This window comes from Squalius cephalus, assembly GCF_949319135.1.
Source record: "Squalius cephalus genome assembly, chromosome: 4".
NCBI classification, from domain to species: Eukaryota; Metazoa; Chordata; class Actinopteri; order Cypriniformes; family Leuciscidae; genus Squalius; species Squalius cephalus.
The window spans coordinates 45,473,867-45,493,378 of NC_137125.1; the positions used below are offsets into that span (position 1 = coordinate 45,473,867).

Consider the following 19,512-nt stretch of genomic DNA (forward strand, 5'->3'; position numbering starts at 1 on the left):
CTTGTTTGCTGGATTGGGTCTGTTGCTTTATCACAGGTAAAAGAGGAGTTGGTTTCGGAGGGATTGTTCTAGGAGGTTGGAGAATGAGCTGCAAGGTTTACAAATGGCTGTGTCGTGAGCCAAGATGGCGGATGGCTTCCAAGCTCGCAACCCAGAAACAAAAGCCGATCAGTGTCTGCCAAAGCTCTGGGGGCAGCAGAGGGGCTTGCATATCTCGGCGTGTCAAGCGACAAGGCTGGTTATCACACTCTCACATGCCGGCAGAGAAGAGATGCCAGCCAAGGATGCAGTGGCACCACATCCCCGACCACAGCTGTGCCAGGCAAGGCAATGCTGCTTCTTGTATAAGAACACTGAATTTCAAATTAAAATTGAAAATTAGAAAGAAAAACATGCTTGACAGTTACAGAACATACAGACCTATTAAAGTCTTCACAAATCTCTCGCTTACTAATGCTCAGTCAGGCCTCCCTAAAATGATATACTTGATCTTCAATATTTTCCCCCCAACAGCAGATATAATATGTGGCCGATATTCTTCAGCCGCACCTCTGCCTAATCTTTAAATCCAAGCGGATCATGGACTCACTAGAAGCAGAGAAGAGCTCAAATGAGGTAATATATGCATGGAAATGACCTATGGCAATCCTCACAAAGAGGGGGCTGAGAAAGGTCAAATAGCCTCAAAACTGTGCTCAAGTTTAATTAAAAAGACAAAGAGGAGCGGTAAGTTCCATACGCTCTGCCCAGATTATGGCTTCTCGCTTAGGAGAGCCAGGGCCTGGGTTCTTTGAGGAAGCTCCCGGACTTCTTCCCAGAAGGCCTTGCGCCATTTTCCCCGTTCCTTTGATGTCAATATAGAGCATTTATCAAGGGCATAAAGGTTAATCTCTGAGGAGTAAGGATATCAAATGGTTGGGAGCAGAGGAAAAAGAAATCCACATAAATGTCTGCTGTAGAAAGTTAAGTTCAGGGTACAGGAGTGATCGCCCCATTGAGTCCAGTCAGCAGGTGCAGGATTTAATTTTGGCATTAAGCGACGGCTACAGTTTCTGAAAATTAATGTAATGACAAGAGTGCTGGGAAAAATGAAGCGCCCATATGGTCATAATGCCTGTGGAGGCTTTTTCGACAACGAGATGTATCACGACAACTATTTTGGGAAAGTCATCTCATCAAAAATGAAGCCTCACAAGGTAATAGTTGACTCAAGCTTAATATAACCTCGTTCAACGGCTTTAGGGACTCAAACAGACAAGGGAATAATGAGGGTAAGAACATATTTAGGTGCGTACGCACCTATTCATCCAGTGGAAACTTAACATTAAAACCTTTACTTTCAATGTCACTATACATTATTGAGGCCTATTGTCATTGATGCATGTACACAATGTCATGAATGTCTTGGCAGCCTTGCTTTCTACTGTGTTAAAATCTGTGGGTATACACAAAGAAAAAGCAAAAAAACAAACAGAAGAAGTCAATACAGCAGAATACGCTGAAAGGTACTATGAGCAGCAAAAAAACAGTTCCTCCAGCGTTACTATAACAGATAATGTCACACCCAGCAGGTAGTCGTGTTTTAGAGCATGTGTTCCTAAGCTAGCAAGGTGTTTTTCCACAGCCGACAATTTTAACTGTAGCAATCCTACACGGTATCACCTGCTACCGTCAGGCATCATGAATACAAAATGATGGCTTTCTGCAAACAGAGTATTTCAAAGCCATTTGTCTAATGCTTTGTGATTGTCCATCTTTTGCACGACTGTCCGGCCAATTTCACTCTTGGGACAAAGTAAACACATTAATTTGGCAGGTGCAAGCTGAGATATACAGTAGTACAACAACTCTAATAAAAACTCCAGTGAAGCGAAACACATTAAAATAAAATTACATTTAGAGGTATAAAGCAATACAATGAGGCAAATGATGGACATTTAACTTCAGTGAAAAAGGCTCTCGCTTTCGTTGTTTCGTGGGGAAACGGTGGCAGTCCAAGGCAATAAATCCACAGGGGTTCCTATGGGGCTCTGGACCAAATCAAACCCATCTGAAGCCCCTGGGTGGCCCTTTACTATCAGCAAGCAGGGTCAAAGTTGACAGTTAATCTAGCCTTGGCCTCATGGAGTCTGTCTACTCGTGGCACAGTTGAAGCCATCCAACATTTTGCATGCCATAAATCCACAAAACAAATAGGACTTGAAAAACAGTCATCCCTCTTTCCCCTCCTTCCTCTCTCGGCTTATTACAAGGTTCCCATACGCTGGCTCAAGAGTGCAGCATCGCCTGGAAAAGGTAGGGCGGATTAGGTCTTTATAGTCCTCTCCCAGATTAGATGGAAATCATAACACAGACCAGTGCACTGAACTCTGACCCCTCCAAAACCAATTTCATTTGAAGAGATTGGAGTGATGTAGCTGGATGTCTATGTGGTACAGTGGAGAAAATTAAAGCAGGATTTGTAATGCATTCAAAGTGAGAGTGCACGGGAGAGGAGGTGAGCACAAATAAATTGCTGTCACTACCCTCCCACACACATCTCCGGCACCCTGTTTCAGTTATAACATTCATTTTAATGGAAACTTGTTGGATTAGAGGTGGTGTGTAGGGAGATTGGAGGAACACTTATTTGGAATTGCTCTGACCACAGGAATGGAACTATGCAGAGAACAACAAAAGCCGCTATTTTTAAAAGAGAGATTCAGTGCAAAGACAAAAAATTGTTCAGAGCCAAGTTAATTTTATACATGCCTTGAGCTGTAGACTAATATATTGTGCCTCAGTGTAGGAAGTGAATACAGTAATAAAACAATTTACAAAATTTGTTTAAAGGGATTGCTCACAAATACTAAACATGTATTATATTCTTTCAAATCATTTTTAAAAATATTTAATAATTTATAGTATTATATTATAGTAATAGTTATATTATTAAATTGTATTATATAGGCACAGTTGAGTAAATGGTAATACATTTGAATTATTTGTTTTCAATACAACAAATCTATAATAAATAAAAAATGTATAAATGATTATAATTTTATAAATAATTAAAAATGTACATTATATTATTAACGTTGTATAGGCACAGTAAATTTAAATTAATACATTTTTTGTTTAAGTAGATGGTATATATTTTTATGTTATTTTATACTATAATAAATATAATTACATTTTATAAATTATTATAATTTTTAAACTTCTTTATATTATATTATATTATATTGTATTGCATTACATTACATTACATTACATTACATTACATTACATTATATTATATTATATTATAAAAAGTAAATCATGGATTTTCCTATTCTTTATTTTATTTATTTATTTATTTTTAAAGTTTAGGCCACAGAATCTGGTGGGACGACAGGGGAAAATGTGACTGGAGGTGGAAGTGGGGAGTGAGACATTCAAACACTCTGTCTTTGCCCTGTCCTGTTCTAATAGATAGCTTCGTGCTCTGGCAAAAGGTATGCTTAACAGTGCCAGGTGGTGACATCTTAATTTTTCACGGCTGGAAACATGGCCGTGCCCTACTCCCCAATCGCTCCCATGCATTATTCCTGCCTTAAGCACTCATCCTCTGGGGAAGCAGGGAGGGGGGGGTGGGGTATTGTTTTACAAGGCGCCCAGCTGCGGCCTAGTTGCCTTGCCCTGGGTTCTTTTCAAGGAGTTGTCGTGGGTGACCCCCTCTGGCTGACAGTTATTAATAATAACGCACAGTGGGGAATAGTTCACCTTGTGGCGGTGGAGCGGCCGTTGCTGTTTAGAGGCTCGCTGTGCAGCCTCCAGGGGCACGAATCATACAGGACGCTACGGGGAATCAAATAAACAAACAGTGGGCAAGCGCGTAAAAACGGTAAAATTCGTACCTTTTAAACTTTTTTGGGGGTCATTATTGTAGCTGTTGCGGTAGATTTATAGCTTGTGCTATGTTATATTAGCTTGTATATAGCTTGTACTTTGTTATAATACTTTTCACGAACTCTCGGTGGCTACATAGGTGTTTGAAAACTACATTTTATATTTGAATTTGCATTTATCTCATCAGTGCGGCTTAATTTGAAAGTGTCCCAAATTCAGGAGCAAATGATAAAGAAATAATACACCAGTCGGAGCATTCAATCTTCAAGAAAAATGCAAAAGCATTAAACCTTAAGTTTCTGTTCATTGTAATTGGATGTAAAAAGGCAACTTGACCGTTCTTCATAATTTCTCCTCGTGTTCCACAGATGAAGGAACATCATACAAGTTTAAAACAACACGCAAATGATTCATTTTTAGGTGAACAAATGTACTACTGAGTTAAAATGAAAACCTGGCTTGCATGAAAACTGGTCATCACAAGGTTTCATTTGCGGTATCAAAGCAGAAAGAAACACAAGACGGTGAGGGGCTGTCTAATGAGACGGGGGGGATAAGGAGGTAAAGTGTCCAGAGCCGCAACACCATTAAAACCTTCACCAGGAAGAAGCCCTTTTGTACACGCTGAGTGCTCTGTTGTAACGAGTGCCGTTGAGACTGAGCGCTATCCGCTGCTGTGAGAGACGGCACACCCGCTGAATCCACACCTCAAGTGCCTGTGATCCCGCAACACTAAAGCCCACTCCTATTGGAGCCCATCTCTTTGAGGATTTACCTCCTTAAAGTCATCAGAGTTCATAAGGCCAAAATGAAGGTTGGATAAATCAAACTCTCCAGTGAGCTATGGTTTGGACATTAAATAAATACTTTCGGAAAGTTGATGTCTAAAACTTTTTTAACCAACACTTTGCTAATTGTTTTTAATTATTATGGATGTTGTGACCAGTCACAGTACCTAAATTATACATTTTCCCTTAGACATTAATTAAAAATGTAATGCTGATTTAAAAAAAAAAAAAGGTTAATGCACATATTATGCATCAACTTCCCACATACTAGAGATTTAGACAATTGTTTTGTTGGCTAATTATACTGTGTTGTACAAATAAAGATGGAAAAAAAAAAATCATGCACAAGACTTTAAAACTAATTAATACATTATGTTTCACAACACAAGGCTGTAATTATAAATGACAATAATACTTTCTTTTCTTTCATTTAATACTTTAATACTAGTCTTTCATTAGCTTTAAGAAAAAGCCATTGTTTAAAAGACAGGAAAGGGAAAAAACAATTACAGCACAGGTGCACCCACAGAAAACAGCTTTATGCAGGGTGCAGAGTGTTTTCAAAAGCAGACCTTGCAAACACGTCCCCCAGGGCCTAGAAATTTGTCAGCTAGAGATGGCGCTGCCAACAAAAGTAACACAGGATGCTCATAAAGATTCTTAATGTTTTAAAACCAAACAACATGCGTTTGAAGTGTTGTGTAGCATTGTAATCGCACTGAAACATCTCAACGTGAATGGTAAATTGTTCTTCTGTCAACTGTTTTGTTTTATGTGTCATTAAAGGATTTTATTTAATAGTCTTTATTCAAAGAGCATATTTCACCTCAGTTTTATGGCAGTCATTTTGCTGTAGACTAGAAATGGTCTGGGCACGGATTGTATCTCAAAACAATATTTATAATATTAAACTGAAAAATATACTTGCTGATAGTAAAGTGTCTCACCATCTCACTATGTAGGTACATAAACATTAACATTACTTCAAATATTATCAGTTTATCCTAATTTTTAAACTTAGCTTTCAAAGCATACTCTAAATTTAAAGTTGGTAAATTAAAGATAATTAAAAACTAAAAGTAAACAATTCCATTGAAGCCATTTAAACTCTCCGATCATTTATTTTTCAGAGTACTATTTACTGGGTTAGGTATTAAACTTGACAACAAATGCCCCTAAAATACACTAATCTATACAGTACGAGTCAAAAGAGTGACAAACAGCAGAACTGAACTAGATATTTCTTTACAAAAATTTAAAATGCTTCTGCAACTTTTTTGTTTCATTTACACTTACCACCCAAACAAGCTTTTTAACTAAAATTAGGCTAATCCGAACTCAAGTCAGAATTTTTTTTTTTAACCAAATGAACAATGCAATTCATATCAAAGTTCGTATGAGACAGAGGTCCGTCTGTTTGTCTCTCTCTAGTGTGTGTGTATGACAAAAACCAGCAATGTGCCATTTTATCATGGTACTGTACATGGCTACTGGTGTAAAAGTTCCTGGAAAAGCTTGAGTATTTTGACAACAGCGAAACCATTGTCACGTTAGTAACACCTCAATATCGATTCTGCCAGTAAAACACAAAGTAAAATGCTAGAAATGCTCTGTTTTAGCACTCTGTGTTTGCTATAACCGAAGTCCTGCTTAAAGCCCTTCAGAGACCGAGAGCACTGCTCTGTTTGTGAACATCTGCACTGGTCATTAGAACGAGAGATGGCCTCAATCTTTCAGCTAGCTTCAAAACAACTGAAGAAAACACAAGACAAACTACACCGGGCTGCACTGCGCTAGTCCCGCCGGAGAGACCAGGCTAACCTTTGACAGACAACACAGCAACGACTTTGTTACTTTAGTGTCATGTCAGCTAACAATAAATGTGTTTATATTTGAGAATTATTGCTCTTATCAGCTGAGGGCGTAAACTAGAGCACAGGAGAACTAGAGAACTTCTGAACCAAGAAGTTATGCATCTGTGACCTTTTCAAAATTACAAGGAGAGTGTTAGCAGGTTAGCCGAGGGAAAAAAAAATGAGTATTGCACACCTGCACAGCATCCAAAACATAGATTAAACTAAAATAGCTGATTGGACACAGTTTGTGTTGAGGTTCACATACTGCGATTTTTCAAATAATTTGTCTCTGTCTCCTTAGGTGGTGACTCTTTGGACTTGCTCAATGGCACAAACCCAAGTATGATGCTTCTTATGTTTTCAAGGGCGATAGTAGCCGAACATCACTTTGCATGGATGCGGAGAGCAACGACTGCATCCAAGGTACACCATTTTTTCTTTTATAAAGTATGTAAGCCACCTGCAGTTTTTAATCCAACTACTTTATCTTGGCAAACTGTCGTTTAAAATGTACATCCTGAAATCATCATTTCATGATCAAACAACAAAGTAATTATATCTTTATCTGTAAGTGTGCAACCAAAATGAATCATTCTGTTCAGCATAAGTTCCTGACTTTAAAGATTGCTCTCATTTTGTTGACCTACAGATAAACATATAGCACATACATAAATGCATACAATCTACACGTGACTCCAGATGCAAATACTGTATGAAAAAGTGAAAGATACATTTTTATGGTTCATTTCCAAAAGTTTACACAGCACAAGGTAGATGCGGACCACAGAGTGGTTCCTGAATGAGGGGCGAGAGGGGAAAAAAATACAAGTTATTACAACCAAACCATGCTTTACATGTTGGTTATCTTTCACCGATAGCCAGCTTTCCATAACGGTAATAAATCCAGTCATGTTGACTGGTCTGTGAGTTTGCTTGCATTTACAATCTTAGTAAAACCACTGTAGAGGAAAATTGAAGTTGGATTTAAAAAAAATGAATGAATAGATAGATAAATAAATAAGTGGTCACCCAGCGCTGTCTTTAAAATGGATGCCTGAAATTTACAGTTTTCCATTAACTGATGCCTAACAGCTTCCCTCTCCCTGCTTGCATCATGGGCTTTCCTGTCTGTAACTACTTTCTGACAGGGTTCATTTCTGCCCGTTTCTCAACTTAAATGTGTCCGTCGCTTTTTTGTCTGTGCCTTTTAACTTTATCTCTCCCCGTTATAAAAATGTAACCGCATCAGCATAAACACTGGCACGGCAGTTATTACTTTTATCATCAATGGAGATGTCCGCACGGTATCAAAAGAATCATTTGTTGTTGATATGACAGGCCTATACCATTTACCCATATTTTGAGAGCAACACGAGCATAGAGTCGGACACGATAATGCTTTCCATCAATAATTACCTTCTTGATGCTTTGAATATGAATCGAATGATATTCTATCCCCAGACCAAAACGATTTCAGCCTCTCCCTTCGACTACAAAAAAATCCCACATCATATTTGATAATACGTACTAAGGGAGACAGGTCCGGGAAGGCATAAATCTTTTTTTTCTTTTTTTTCTTATTTAATTTGTTTTTGTGTGTGTTGCGATAGGGATTATTATTTCTCAGCTGGTGGGATCACATCGCTCATGGTTGTAGACCCCTGAAGAATTCTATTAACCCTGGTTATGTCAGCCTTAATAACATGCCACACTGCTAAACAGGACTGGATTGATTCTGTGCAGACGTGGGGGTGGGGAATCTTGTATAATAAATCCAAGCATAATTTACTTGGAATAAGAACGAGCAAAATAGAACACAGAACAAAGAGGAAGGGATTAAGTCTATCTCTTATCTCGTCGGCACTAACTTAGGAAAATAAATAAGGAAACGATCCAATCGAGGGGAGTACGTTGGAGCGCTCTGTAGAACTGCCGATTGATTGGCTCGTCAATGAAGGCTGCTTTTCTTTTGTTGTGTTGCAGATGTGATTTGAGGAACTGGGACCGTGCCACACTCGCCCCTAATTTGCTGCTGGCGAGGAGACGGCGAGCTGGAGATGCTGGAAGACCACTCATGTGATAGCCAGAGTCAAATCAATTCAGTCACCTTGAACTTTGAAGATGAAAGAATCACATGGGCGCAGTTGGCCTCTCTCCTCCCTCGCTATCGGTGAGGTGTGTTGTCAAATTATTAAGAGAGATATTACAGAACATACACATGCACAAGAACCTTATCAGGTGCATCTATTTCAAACCGTCACCTCAACGCTAAGACTGATCTACACGTCTCCTAATGACACATATGGAGCCATCTATCTCGTCGCCGTTGTTGTTTGAGGCACAAACTTGTGAGCGTCGTCGTGAATAAAGATGCAGTTTAGCAGGGCACAGTCAATGAGGCTTACTGCAAGATGGTAATCTCAGCCTGCCTCTGGCCCTCTGGCGATGCTTTACAGTCGCGTTTCCCCAAAGCCTGCTTGTGTACCGCGCCTAATGGAGACTCTCTCATCGCCCATGCCAAAATTAAATGAACTGTGCCATTTCAAAGCGCCTCCTGCCTACTGTAGCTTCTAGCACGCTCACAAAGCTGTGACTCCCTGGAGCGTCCCGTTGAGCATTTACATCACTTTATATACATACAGTAGCACACACGTGTACGCGAGTTTACTAACATGAGCGTGTGTAACTATTAGGTAGAGACACTAAGTGAGAACAAAATGCTGCTTTGTAGACCTACAGTACAGCTGCATGAGTTAATTTTTTATTTTTTTTAAATACTGCAAAATGAACAACGTAATAATGGTGTGGTAGCTAAATGATTTGAATGCATTCATTCCTAAAGTTTAAGGAGATGCAGAGAATATCCTGTCATTGTCTTAGGTTAAGTGTGAGCACTTGTGACATATATGTAGTGTAAACAAGTAGTAGCAATGCCAATGTGAGATGAAAAAATATATATATAATTTGAAAAAAATATATTCATATTATGTATTAATATTAATAATGATACATTTAAAATAATGACAGTAATTAAAAAAAAACTATTTGTAAGTTGCGTGTGGCCAATCAAAGGTAAAATACCACAAACCTCTTCAGTCATGTAAAGTCAATGAAAGACAAGCTATCAGATTATTAGATTTCAATTTGATTGTCATGAATTCTGGAGGATGCTTTTTGTAGAATATTACTATTTTCTGGTCACTTTGAGAAGTTTGGGTGATGCTTTCTTTGCACATAGAATGTGTCATTATTTTCTGGCTTTAAATATATTGAAAATAATTGAAATTGATTTGATTGCTTCAAAAGTTAACTGCATATCATATTTTTCCTATATATCTTACACCCCTACAAGAAAGTAGCTTATGCACTCTTTCCTTTTTACTCATTAGGAAAGAATGACCAGACACTAAAGATGTTAGAGTCTATGTTTATCTGTTGGCCAAATATTTATAAACTAGAAGACTTGTTGCTTTAAAACTAATACATGTTGGGGACATTAGATAGAGAAAAGTATGGAATTGAGAGGTTGGGTTTCTAAGAGAAACCTTCCATCAGTGGACAAAGGTAAGCTGATTGAACAAGAACCAGGGTGGTCTTTTGCTAAACAATGTCCTTCTATCAAGCCTCAGTGTGTTGATTGAATCCAACAAGTGAATCCATTGAAAACTCACAGAAATGGGAGCAGTTTATAGGCTCATAAAGATCCCCTTTGAGCTCCTTTTCTATTATGAAGAGCAAAGGATATCTAACAGCATGGGAGAACTCTGGGCGTTAAGGGCGGCCATTAAAGCCAGTGTTAACAGCAATATGGCTTTTTGTGGCACTTGCTTTGTTTGGAATTTGACATAAGGCCCTGAGAGGTCTCTTTTGAATGTGGTACAGATTCAGCTGTTTTCAGTGACATTTTGTGCGTGTAGTGTCTAGAGTGCGTGTTATGATACAAATATTGAGATTTTCCTCTTACCGTAGGTAGTCCCTCCGACAGAGGATGAGGTTGGCTTTGGTGTACAGCGTGGAGCCCACCTCTCCAAGACGGCAGTCGCAGCAGGCGCACTTCAGGCAGTCTTCGTGCCAGTACTTGTCCAGGGCCTTCAGCAGGTAGCGGTCCTTGATTTTCCGGTTGCAGCCGGCACAGCCCTTTGGCTTGGTGTCCGGCTGGACGGAGAGCATTTGTATACCTGCGGAGAAAGACAACAAGGGGCGACACGAAGGTGAGAACATGGTTCCTGGTTACTTTTGAAGGTAAAATCATGTGCTCTGCATTTCAGTCAAGAGATGAACACACACTTTTTAGTCAACAATAACAAGAAGCCAATGTAGCTAACATCCTCCTCTCCCCCCTCTTTAGGGGAGGGGCCAAAGCTTGCCCCCAGAGCAGGCATTGTGTAGCCCTTTACAGGGCGTGAAAGGGCTTTGTTGGGTAGAGAGGGAACAATGTGGGCTCATGCTGAAGGCCTGTAATTAGTATTCTCCTTCCATACAGAGGGAAGTAAGCTGTACCCCACTCCCCCCACACCACCACTCCAGGCCCTCTTTTTGTCCTGGCCCAAAAAGTTTCTGTCCTACATTTTTACAAGTATGTTTGATTCTGAACCGTTGTCCTGCCACGGAGACGGTCCCCATTTCTCACCTTGTGCAGGAGAAGCTGTCAGAGCCATAGATTCCACCTAATGTATATGCTGCTCTTGGAGGGGGGTGAGAGCGCGAGCAGTGAGAAATTGCGAACTTTGAGTGAGAGGGTCACCGAGAGATTTCTCAGCTGTGGTAAATTGAGTGTCTCTGTCTGAATTGAGGACCTCCCTCGGGATAGTTATAATGCGCTCTTCGCCGCGATGCGTTGTCCGGGCAATCTCGCTGAAATACATTCATAGAGGAATATGAGATTAAAAAGCCTTGTTTGGAATTCATGAATCTCTCTTGACAAGTAAAGTTTGTGAAACATTTGGTGTAACATTTTAGGGTGTTTTTGGTAGATTTCCCAAAAATGAAATTTCTGACATCATTTACTCACCCTCATGTCATTACAAACTTGTTTGATAGCTTCATGGAATAGATAAAACCTACGCAATGAACGTGAATCAAGGCTTTCAATCCCTAACATCATCTTTTGCGTTCTGCAGAAGAAAGAAAGTCATATGGGTTTGGAATGACACGAGGGTGAGTACATGTTGAAATTTATTTTTGGATGCATGTCAACACATTTGGAGACCATTAAGACTCTGCCCTGCCTAACAGAGAGAGAGTTTGCCGCTCTCCTTTTTTTCTTTTTTTTTTTTTTTACATGTGGCCTTGACGATAATTACTTTCAAAAATGATTTGCCAAAAGCGTGGCAGTTGGCCCTCATAGAAAATAAACAAGACAGTGCACCAATTAGTAAGACTGAGGACAGGTGTGAAATTGTTTCAATTCAACTGAGCATTACAATGCAGGGAAAGGAACAGCAGGTAGCCGATCCCTCTAGGGTCATAATTATAGCCTAGAGCAAATATCTGATGCAGTACCATAGGCTTAGACTGTGAACAACTTCTTTCTGCTGTAGGACCATGCTCGTTAAGATGTAGGAACATTCAATGAAAATGAGGCAAGGGATAATGATGATTCCTTCGACATCGCTGGTGTTTTTATGTTGCTTTATTTTGAGTTTATTCAAAGGAGAGGGCTTGATGAGGGGAAAACAGCAAGGAGGCACATCAGACAGGTAGCACGGCCACGCTGTTTGTCCCATTGTGTTTAAGCTGTTGAGCTTTTAATTGGCTGGATTGGATTGTAAGAGGAGCACACGGCTGATTTCCTCTGCTATGCATCCTTGTTCTGTCCCACTCATCCGCACCGTCCCTGGTTAACACAACAAAGTCACCGCCTCTCATTACCAAGCCAAAGAAGTTAGTTTCAACTCCCCTCTGTCCACAATCATGGTTGGTCCCAAATGAATCGATTGTGAGACAAACTAACTAACCCTTCTATTCAAAAGCCTGGATGTCCAATTTCATTTTATCTAATGGGAGTGTGGGATGTTCGGGGCCTCATTGATTTTCCTATATCAAACGGTGAACAAAAGATTCATCTAACACACTGGAATTGGGCCTAGGTAGCCATTTTAAAAAATGCAGTAACCAAATTAATTTTCCACCGATGCAGAACAGTGAACAAAACTACTTTGATAGTGCACTAATGTTCTATCCCCAACGTAACCGATTCCTGAACGCATGACTCTTATGGACCGGTTCTTTTTAGTGAATTGGAATCATACATCGTGACCAGTGTAGTTCGATTCCTTGCCGAATGTCTGTTATGAGTCGGTTCTTTTTAGTGACTCAAAAATTTAGTCTATAGGGCGACCAGCATAGCCCCAACCCGGAACGAATGACTCTTATGAGTCGGTTCTTTTTAGTGAATCAAAATCATGCAGCGCAACCAGTGTAGTCCGAGTCCTAAATGACTCTTATGAGCCGGTTCTTTTAGCGATTCTAACACACTTTTGAATCAGTACGAGCTGTTACTGAAATGATCCTGACGCTTGATTGAACAGCAATTATTACTTTCGTCATGTTCGACTCGAAATGAACCAAGCTGTTACTGTGGTATGTGTAAGGCTCGTGAGACTTAAAACATTGTTTTTACTGACTGAATGTCATGTAGGCTACAGATACGCATTATGAGTTATTGTGGTAGGCTATGGCTATTTCATAAAAACAAAAACAAAAATCAATAGCCTACTTAATGAAATGTCACCACATGCCGCTTCTGAGAAGTCTATGAAAAGTGTAGCCTGTGTAAACCCATCTTTTGGAAGAACTGAAATAAATGTATTTTATTTGTTATATCGGTCTGCTGAAATCTGAAACTCGTGGTTTGGCAATAGATTGCTAAGGGCAGTAAATGCAAAACGAATCGCAGTTCCTTACGAAATATTTCTTCCTCAAGAGTAGGCTACACAAAGAATCATTAATGGAACCGTTAAGGATTCGGAATCGTTACGCGCAATGGACTTCGCAACTAAAATCGGTAAATGCTCATCCCTTATAGGTGTGGGACATGAGTGTCTTTTTTTGTCTTTGCTCGCTCACTCAGAGCTTTCATTATGTCCCGTTCGCATAGTGATACGATGCTCTTTGTGCGCTTCACTGTTCGCAGATACTGAAGGGGAAATTTCAGGCTAGACTTGGCAAACACCGAGAGCAAAGTACCAATTTGATTTCACATCACAGCTGCGCGAGCCGGAGATGCTGACATTTCACCCTCTTATCAGTTTAATTACTGTTGCCATGGCAGCGTAGTGCACGGAAAAGGCCAATAAGATTTGCAGCTTGCAAAATGACGAAATGAAACCGTTAACGTGTTAGACACAATGATACGAAACGGCACACCATATTAACGCTATACAATTGTTTAAGCAAACCACGAAAATTCACACACGGGGAAAATGACGAAAATGCCTGGCTTCGGTAAAATGCAGCTGTATGGGGTTAGACAAAACTGCTGCAATACGCATAGAAACATCCCAACTACTCAGCCACACATTTAAACACATCACACTCACGTTGATATAATGCAAAACAGAGCTCTTACCGAAACTTTTCTCCCTTTTCTGCATTGGTTGACCCGCTTCGGCTCCCAGAAACACCATGCAACAAGACGAGGCGCGAGCCAAAGATGCGCGTGAAGTGAGCAGCTGTATGCGCGCGAGGGTGCTTCGCTTTTGTTACAAGTAACAATCCACCTCGCTTCGCCAGAAAAGAGTGAAAACGTCGAAAACACCAATCAACAAAACACGGGAGGGGAGAAAAAAAGAAAGAGCGAGCCGCTATCGCTCAGCGCCACACGCTGTTAAGACTCCGTTTGTCACAACAGTGCTCGACTATGAAATTAGATCGACCAGCAGCCGTGGCGAGGCAAGTGGCGGCGAACAAATGACAGCGGATGACAAAGGCATATGCTTTACCCCTTCGCGCGCGCCGTAATCTTATAATCCTATCGTGCCTCTCGCTATTCGCCTATTTCAGTGCGCGTACAGTAAAAGGCACGAAGTTGAATGTAAACAAGGGACAACAAACAGGAACTCGCATTGCCTATGCTAAAACGAAATCATATTTTGTCCAGCATTTACGAACTACATTTGTTCAGAAGCATGCAATATTTTTTTAGACTGTAAACACGAATTCAGCCTTGACTACATTACCAACACCTTTTCAAATGCTTTCAAGCTTTAAAAAGAGCACTGAACCCCCCGACTTAGTCGTTATTTTTAATTTACAAACTTTAATGCAAATAAAGTGCGTAGCCTACATTAAAATGCTTATAATGCTCATGCACATCCTATACGTATATGCTATATATCCAGTGCTGTCTTATTGAGTTAATACTGTCTATCTATTGTTTGTCATTTATATTTGATAAATTGCAGATAGCTTTGATGTATGTTAAGCGTTGCAATGTAGTAAAAGAAACATCATTTCTTTTTGTCCATTGCTCTACAATGTGCAAAAATGACAACACACCTAACTTCGACTTTGCTGGATCAGTTTATCTGAAATAATTTGAATCACATGCGCAAATGATCCGATGCATCTACGTGAGGCACACACTGCATTTTGTATTAAACACCAAATACCACTTAAAGCAACCTCGGCTGATTAGGCAATTAGTTTCGCAGTGTATGTGTAGGAGCAAAAGAATGAGAACAAGTCCGTTCGGAAAAGACAATTAATGCACAACACACTCACCTTCTTGACCAAGTTATGCAGAAGGTTAACTTAGGATAGAGCACCGACTCCAACTCAATATTCCTCGGAGCAAAAGTTCACGAATCTGACATTGCACCGCGGATAAGAGTGATCTTCAGGTTGTAAATAATGAGGTCCACATGGATCATCTACGAGTAGTTGTTCGCACCAAAAGCTACAGGTGTTCTCGCGCGAGCCGTCATATATTGAGTATTCTGAGAAAGCTCACAACAACTTGCCCATCAGTGAGTGAGGAACGAGCAATAGTGAAGCCTAGCTTTATTATCTTCAAACCCAATCCCTCACCAGTGAGACATTACACGAGGAGGAAAAGGTCATTCGGTTATTACAGACAGCCGGAGTAACGGAGCGCGCGCTCGCTAACACAAACTTAATGCTCACCTCTCTGAGACGCGCGCGCAAACATGCTATGAGCTCTGTTCTACACGTTTACACGCTCTCTCTCTCTCTTTGTTTTAGAAGCTCGGCAACAAATTCGCAGTGCTAGTGTTTTATAGCAGAACCGGTCTAATTCATAAAACACATAAATTAATGTATGCATAGACGTGTCTGTCATTTTAACGACAGCTTTTTGTGCACGCGCAACTGTTTAACTAGTAGCCTAATTGTCTGCCTCTAAATGCAGGCAAATACACTATATGTAAGAACCTTAAGTTTCACAAATTACTTTTTATTCTGATTCTTTAGGAAACCATCTGATGCTTTAAAGGAACCAGAAGCCAGTATGCTGCTGACATGAAGAACCTATAATTTAATTAAAAAAACTTTTCAATAAAAAAAAATCATATAAATAAATCAAGAATCCTTTAAAACAAAAATGGTTCTTGATAATGACAAACATGTATTTTACTGATCACAAAGAGATGCAGTAAACCACCAAGGAACATTTAATTTTGAAAGTGTAGGAAAAATGTAGACTATATTACAATTATGACATTGGACTTGCACCCCGCTGAGCACGCCAGGTGCAGGTCAGTTTTCAAATCCAGGGATATTTTTGGTCTTATATGAAATCAACACACCTAATTCATTCAATATTTAAGTGATTAATTTCATAATTGTTTATAGGCTATGTTGGTTCAGACCATATTTATTCAGAGCTGTCTTGATTGATTTTGAAAAACAATTGATGTAATCTAAAGCAGTGCCCTTTTTTCTCCTATTTATCCTTAAAGTCCCATCAGTAAGTACACCTTTACTTGCACCAAACCATAAATGTGTTATTCTGATTCATGGTGGATATCATTTAGCATCAAAGTCTCATAAAAAACAAACAATACTGTTGGTGTAACACAGACACACCAAGTAGTGCCTTATAAAACTTGTACTCATTACGCACATTATTTAGTTTTCTGTCATTAAGCCAAAATCTTTCCAGCTTTGTCATATCAGCTTTCCGACAGATTTAATCACTAATCACACATTTAAAAATACCCTTTTTAGTTAAAAAAAAGAAAAGAAAAAAAAATCTGATGACTTGAATAAGCCTAACGATATCTTGCACTTTGTGTGTGATCTCTTGTCTGAAAGTGTTAAGTGTTTGTCTGCCTCCACTTATAGGCCCAAATCAAGCTGTATTACCCCAGGCCAAACAATGAACATTTTCCCTTATTGAACTTTCATGCTATGTGATCACTGTGCACCTGCAAGATCAAAGTCCATGAATATCTGGACAAAATTTTTAGCTGTGTATGTAGGTGAGAGAGAGCGCACGCAATACATTTCGCTGTTTTTCACAGTTGCTTTTTCAGCCTGTGTTTCTAAAGCTATTCCTCGCCCATTGGTTACACCTGTTCACTCTAATTAGCACTGCTTGATGCCCATGTTACCGAGGTAGGATGAATCACAGGCCTTCAGTGCCACCTACCCTCCCTCCCCACACACATACACACGCAGAGAGAGAGAGAAAAGGAAACATAATCACACTCTCACTGTAGAGTTTATTTTCTGTCATGGCCAAAAAGAAGTCATTTATCGTCAGCCCAGTTTGGAAGTGACTAAACTGAGAATGTGGAGACAGAGAACTGATGGTAACAGAGCTGAGTAGTGGTAAGATTGTGGGCCCATGCCAATCACTCTCTGCCTAAAATACAGCAGTAATGAGATGGGTCATAAAATGCTCCTCGCTTCCATTATGAGTGATGAGATGCATTAAAGCTGACAGGGTATTACCTGCCAGTAATTAGGTTTTGTCATGGATTGAATTATTTCAAAGCGGGCTATCTTGGTAATCATGCAATTTGCGGGGGAGACGGTTTAAGCTGAGTAAAAGGGAGCGAGTGTGTGTGTGTGTGTGTGTGTGTGTGTGAGAGTGAGAGAGAGAGTGAGAGAGAGAGAGAGAGAGAGAGAGAGAGAGTGAGAGAGAGAGAGAGAGAGAGAGAGAGAGAGTAGGGGACGCTGTAACCCCTTCTTCTTACTCTACCCTCCCGCCACCACTTCATCTCACGCATTATCACGTCAATTATTCACCGAAGATATCTGAATTATTGGGGGTGATGAGCTAGAGAGTGCCATCATCAGACTGTGCCGCGCGAGGTGAACACAGCCGTCCGTCACGTTACGTGACGCTCGCGCGGAACAGTCCAGCCCGCGTGGAGGGAAGCGCGCGCAGTCTTGACGAACGGACGTCGTTAAAATGAAGAGCAGCTTATTATTTCACCTCACTCTCCCCTCTTTCTCTCTCTCTTTCACACACAGACTTGCAATATAACGTCAGCAAAGAGAGGGATATCCGACAGACGACCACCCCACTTCATCCGAGCACGAGGAATGCAGGTTCGTTTTTGTGGTAGAAATGAAAGCGGGAGTTTAATTACAGGGCTTCACAAGGGAGGAAAATCTTTCTCGGGGAGGATTGGAGTAAAAAAATATATTTCCTGGTACTCTTACCCTGGTTTAAGCCTCCTTTGAGCATCTCCAGCGACCATTCATTTCACGGAAGCTTCAACTTAATCCCAGTTTTAAACCGCTGCTAGTAACGTACAGAGAATCTAATGCTCTCGCGCACCCACCACAGCCACTCACAATGTAATAGACGCAACCTACTCTAACTCTTCGCTTCCTTATTGAGGAGAGAAAACAAAGTAGTTGGAAATTATCCCCAGATCCTTTATCCTAACAACCTTAATTAGAACAAAAGATCATCACCAATTAGTTCCGGTTTAGGGTCAAATTAAAACACTGCACGAATAAAGAGCTTCCAAGCTGCTTAATGATGCTGCAGATCAGACTATGTTTTGAAGAGGAAAAAATCTGATTGAAAGATACTGTACCGAGGAAAAGTTGCCGATTAAGACGAGATGGTAGTTCAAATATAGCCGGTTCCCTTGTCAAGTTCCAGACGAGCGGGTTAAAAACGTGCAGCCCGCCTCAGTGCAACTCCTCCTCGCTCCCGCACTAAAAAGACTCCCCTCCTTCTCCCCACGACGGCTGTTTCTTCGCTCGTGGTCTCGTTCCCTCCCTGGCAGCAAAGCAAAACAGACCTGAGCCGGCCCGCACGTCTCCTCGCCTATTTAAGCACCTTCACCAGGTCCCTAGTTAGCAGCACACTCCAGCTCATCCAAGAAGCTGACAAGCACCGTTAGGGAAGGCAGCGCATGTTGCTCTAATGGACCTCATTAAGTTCTACTTACAGATGTTCTCTTAACATAATTGATCTGCAGCGAGTTGAGAGGACGGCAACCTATTCCCTAGCCCCCAATTATGGCCCGGTAATTAGATCCCCAACCTCCAGTTCTCCACATTCACCCTTCTAACATTCCGAAATATCAAAGTATCTCTTTCTCTCAAAGCAAACCTTCCTGCCTCCCCCACCACCTAACCTTCGTGTCTCCACCTCCTTTGCTCCCTCCCCTCCCTAAGACTCCATTCCTCTGACAGTATTGACAGTCAGATCTGCTAACCTTTGTAGTGAAGCCAGACTTAGTAGTGCACTCACTCCAATTGACAGAGCTCAGTCTAGCTTTTTTCCCCTCTCGTTTTTTGCTCTCTCTCTCTCTCTCTCTCTCTCTCTCTCTCTCTCTCTCTCTCTGGTTCTCCTTTTCTCTCCCTGCTGAAATACCCAGGGAAAGAGTGAAGGATGAAGCCTGAGACGCATATGGAGGGGGGAGACGGATGGATAAAAAACAAGTTTGCACTTTTTGATAAAAGGTTGTAATGATAATATCTGTCAGGGGAGGATCTCTTTTTTTGCACAATGCCTTTTTATCTTTAATAATTCCACTGATGGTGAATGCGAGTGTAGAAGGGAGAGG

General features: G+C 40.6%; 2 protein-coding genes across 8 annotated transcripts in view; one reads left to right on the forward strand and one right to left on the reverse strand.

The window, feature by feature from the left end:
- The window catches only part of lmo3 (LIM domain only 3), a 42,343-nt gene extending 23,251 nt beyond the window's left edge, over positions 1 to 19,092 (reverse strand). The window contains exons 1-3 of one of the 6 annotated variants that reach the window (XM_079869745.1): positions 14,085 to 14,555; positions 11,145 to 11,368; positions 10,479 to 10,692 (exon numbers count right to left, since the gene is read on the reverse strand). In XM_079869745.1, coding sequence (XP_079725871.1) covers positions 10,479 to 10,692; positions 11,145 to 11,172 — 242 coding nt within the window. In that variant the 5' untranslated portion in view covers positions 11,173 to 11,368; positions 14,085 to 14,555. Of the gene's footprint in view, positions 1 to 10,478; positions 10,693 to 11,144; positions 11,369 to 14,084; positions 14,567 to 15,238; positions 15,659 to 18,148 lie in introns of those variants that run through there. The other 5 variants (XM_079869746.1, XM_079869747.1, XM_079869749.1 and 2 more) reach the window with 5 other exon arrangements.
- Positions 10,670 to 19,512, forward strand: part of LOC307157797 (uncharacterized protein) — a 66,729-nt gene continuing 57,886 nt past the window's right edge. Inside the window, exons 1-2 of one of the 2 annotated variants that reach the window (XR_013821076.1) lie at positions 10,670 to 10,725; positions 17,957 to 18,034. Coding sequence is in view for 1 of the 2 variants with exons in the window: in XM_079869750.1 (XP_079725876.1) it covers positions 13,499 to 13,520; positions 17,957 to 18,034 (100 nt within the window). In the remaining variant the exon portion in view is untranslated. Of the gene's footprint in view, positions 10,726 to 13,435; positions 13,521 to 17,956; positions 18,035 to 19,512 lie in introns of those variants that run through there. The other variant, XM_079869750.1, reaches the window with a different exon arrangement.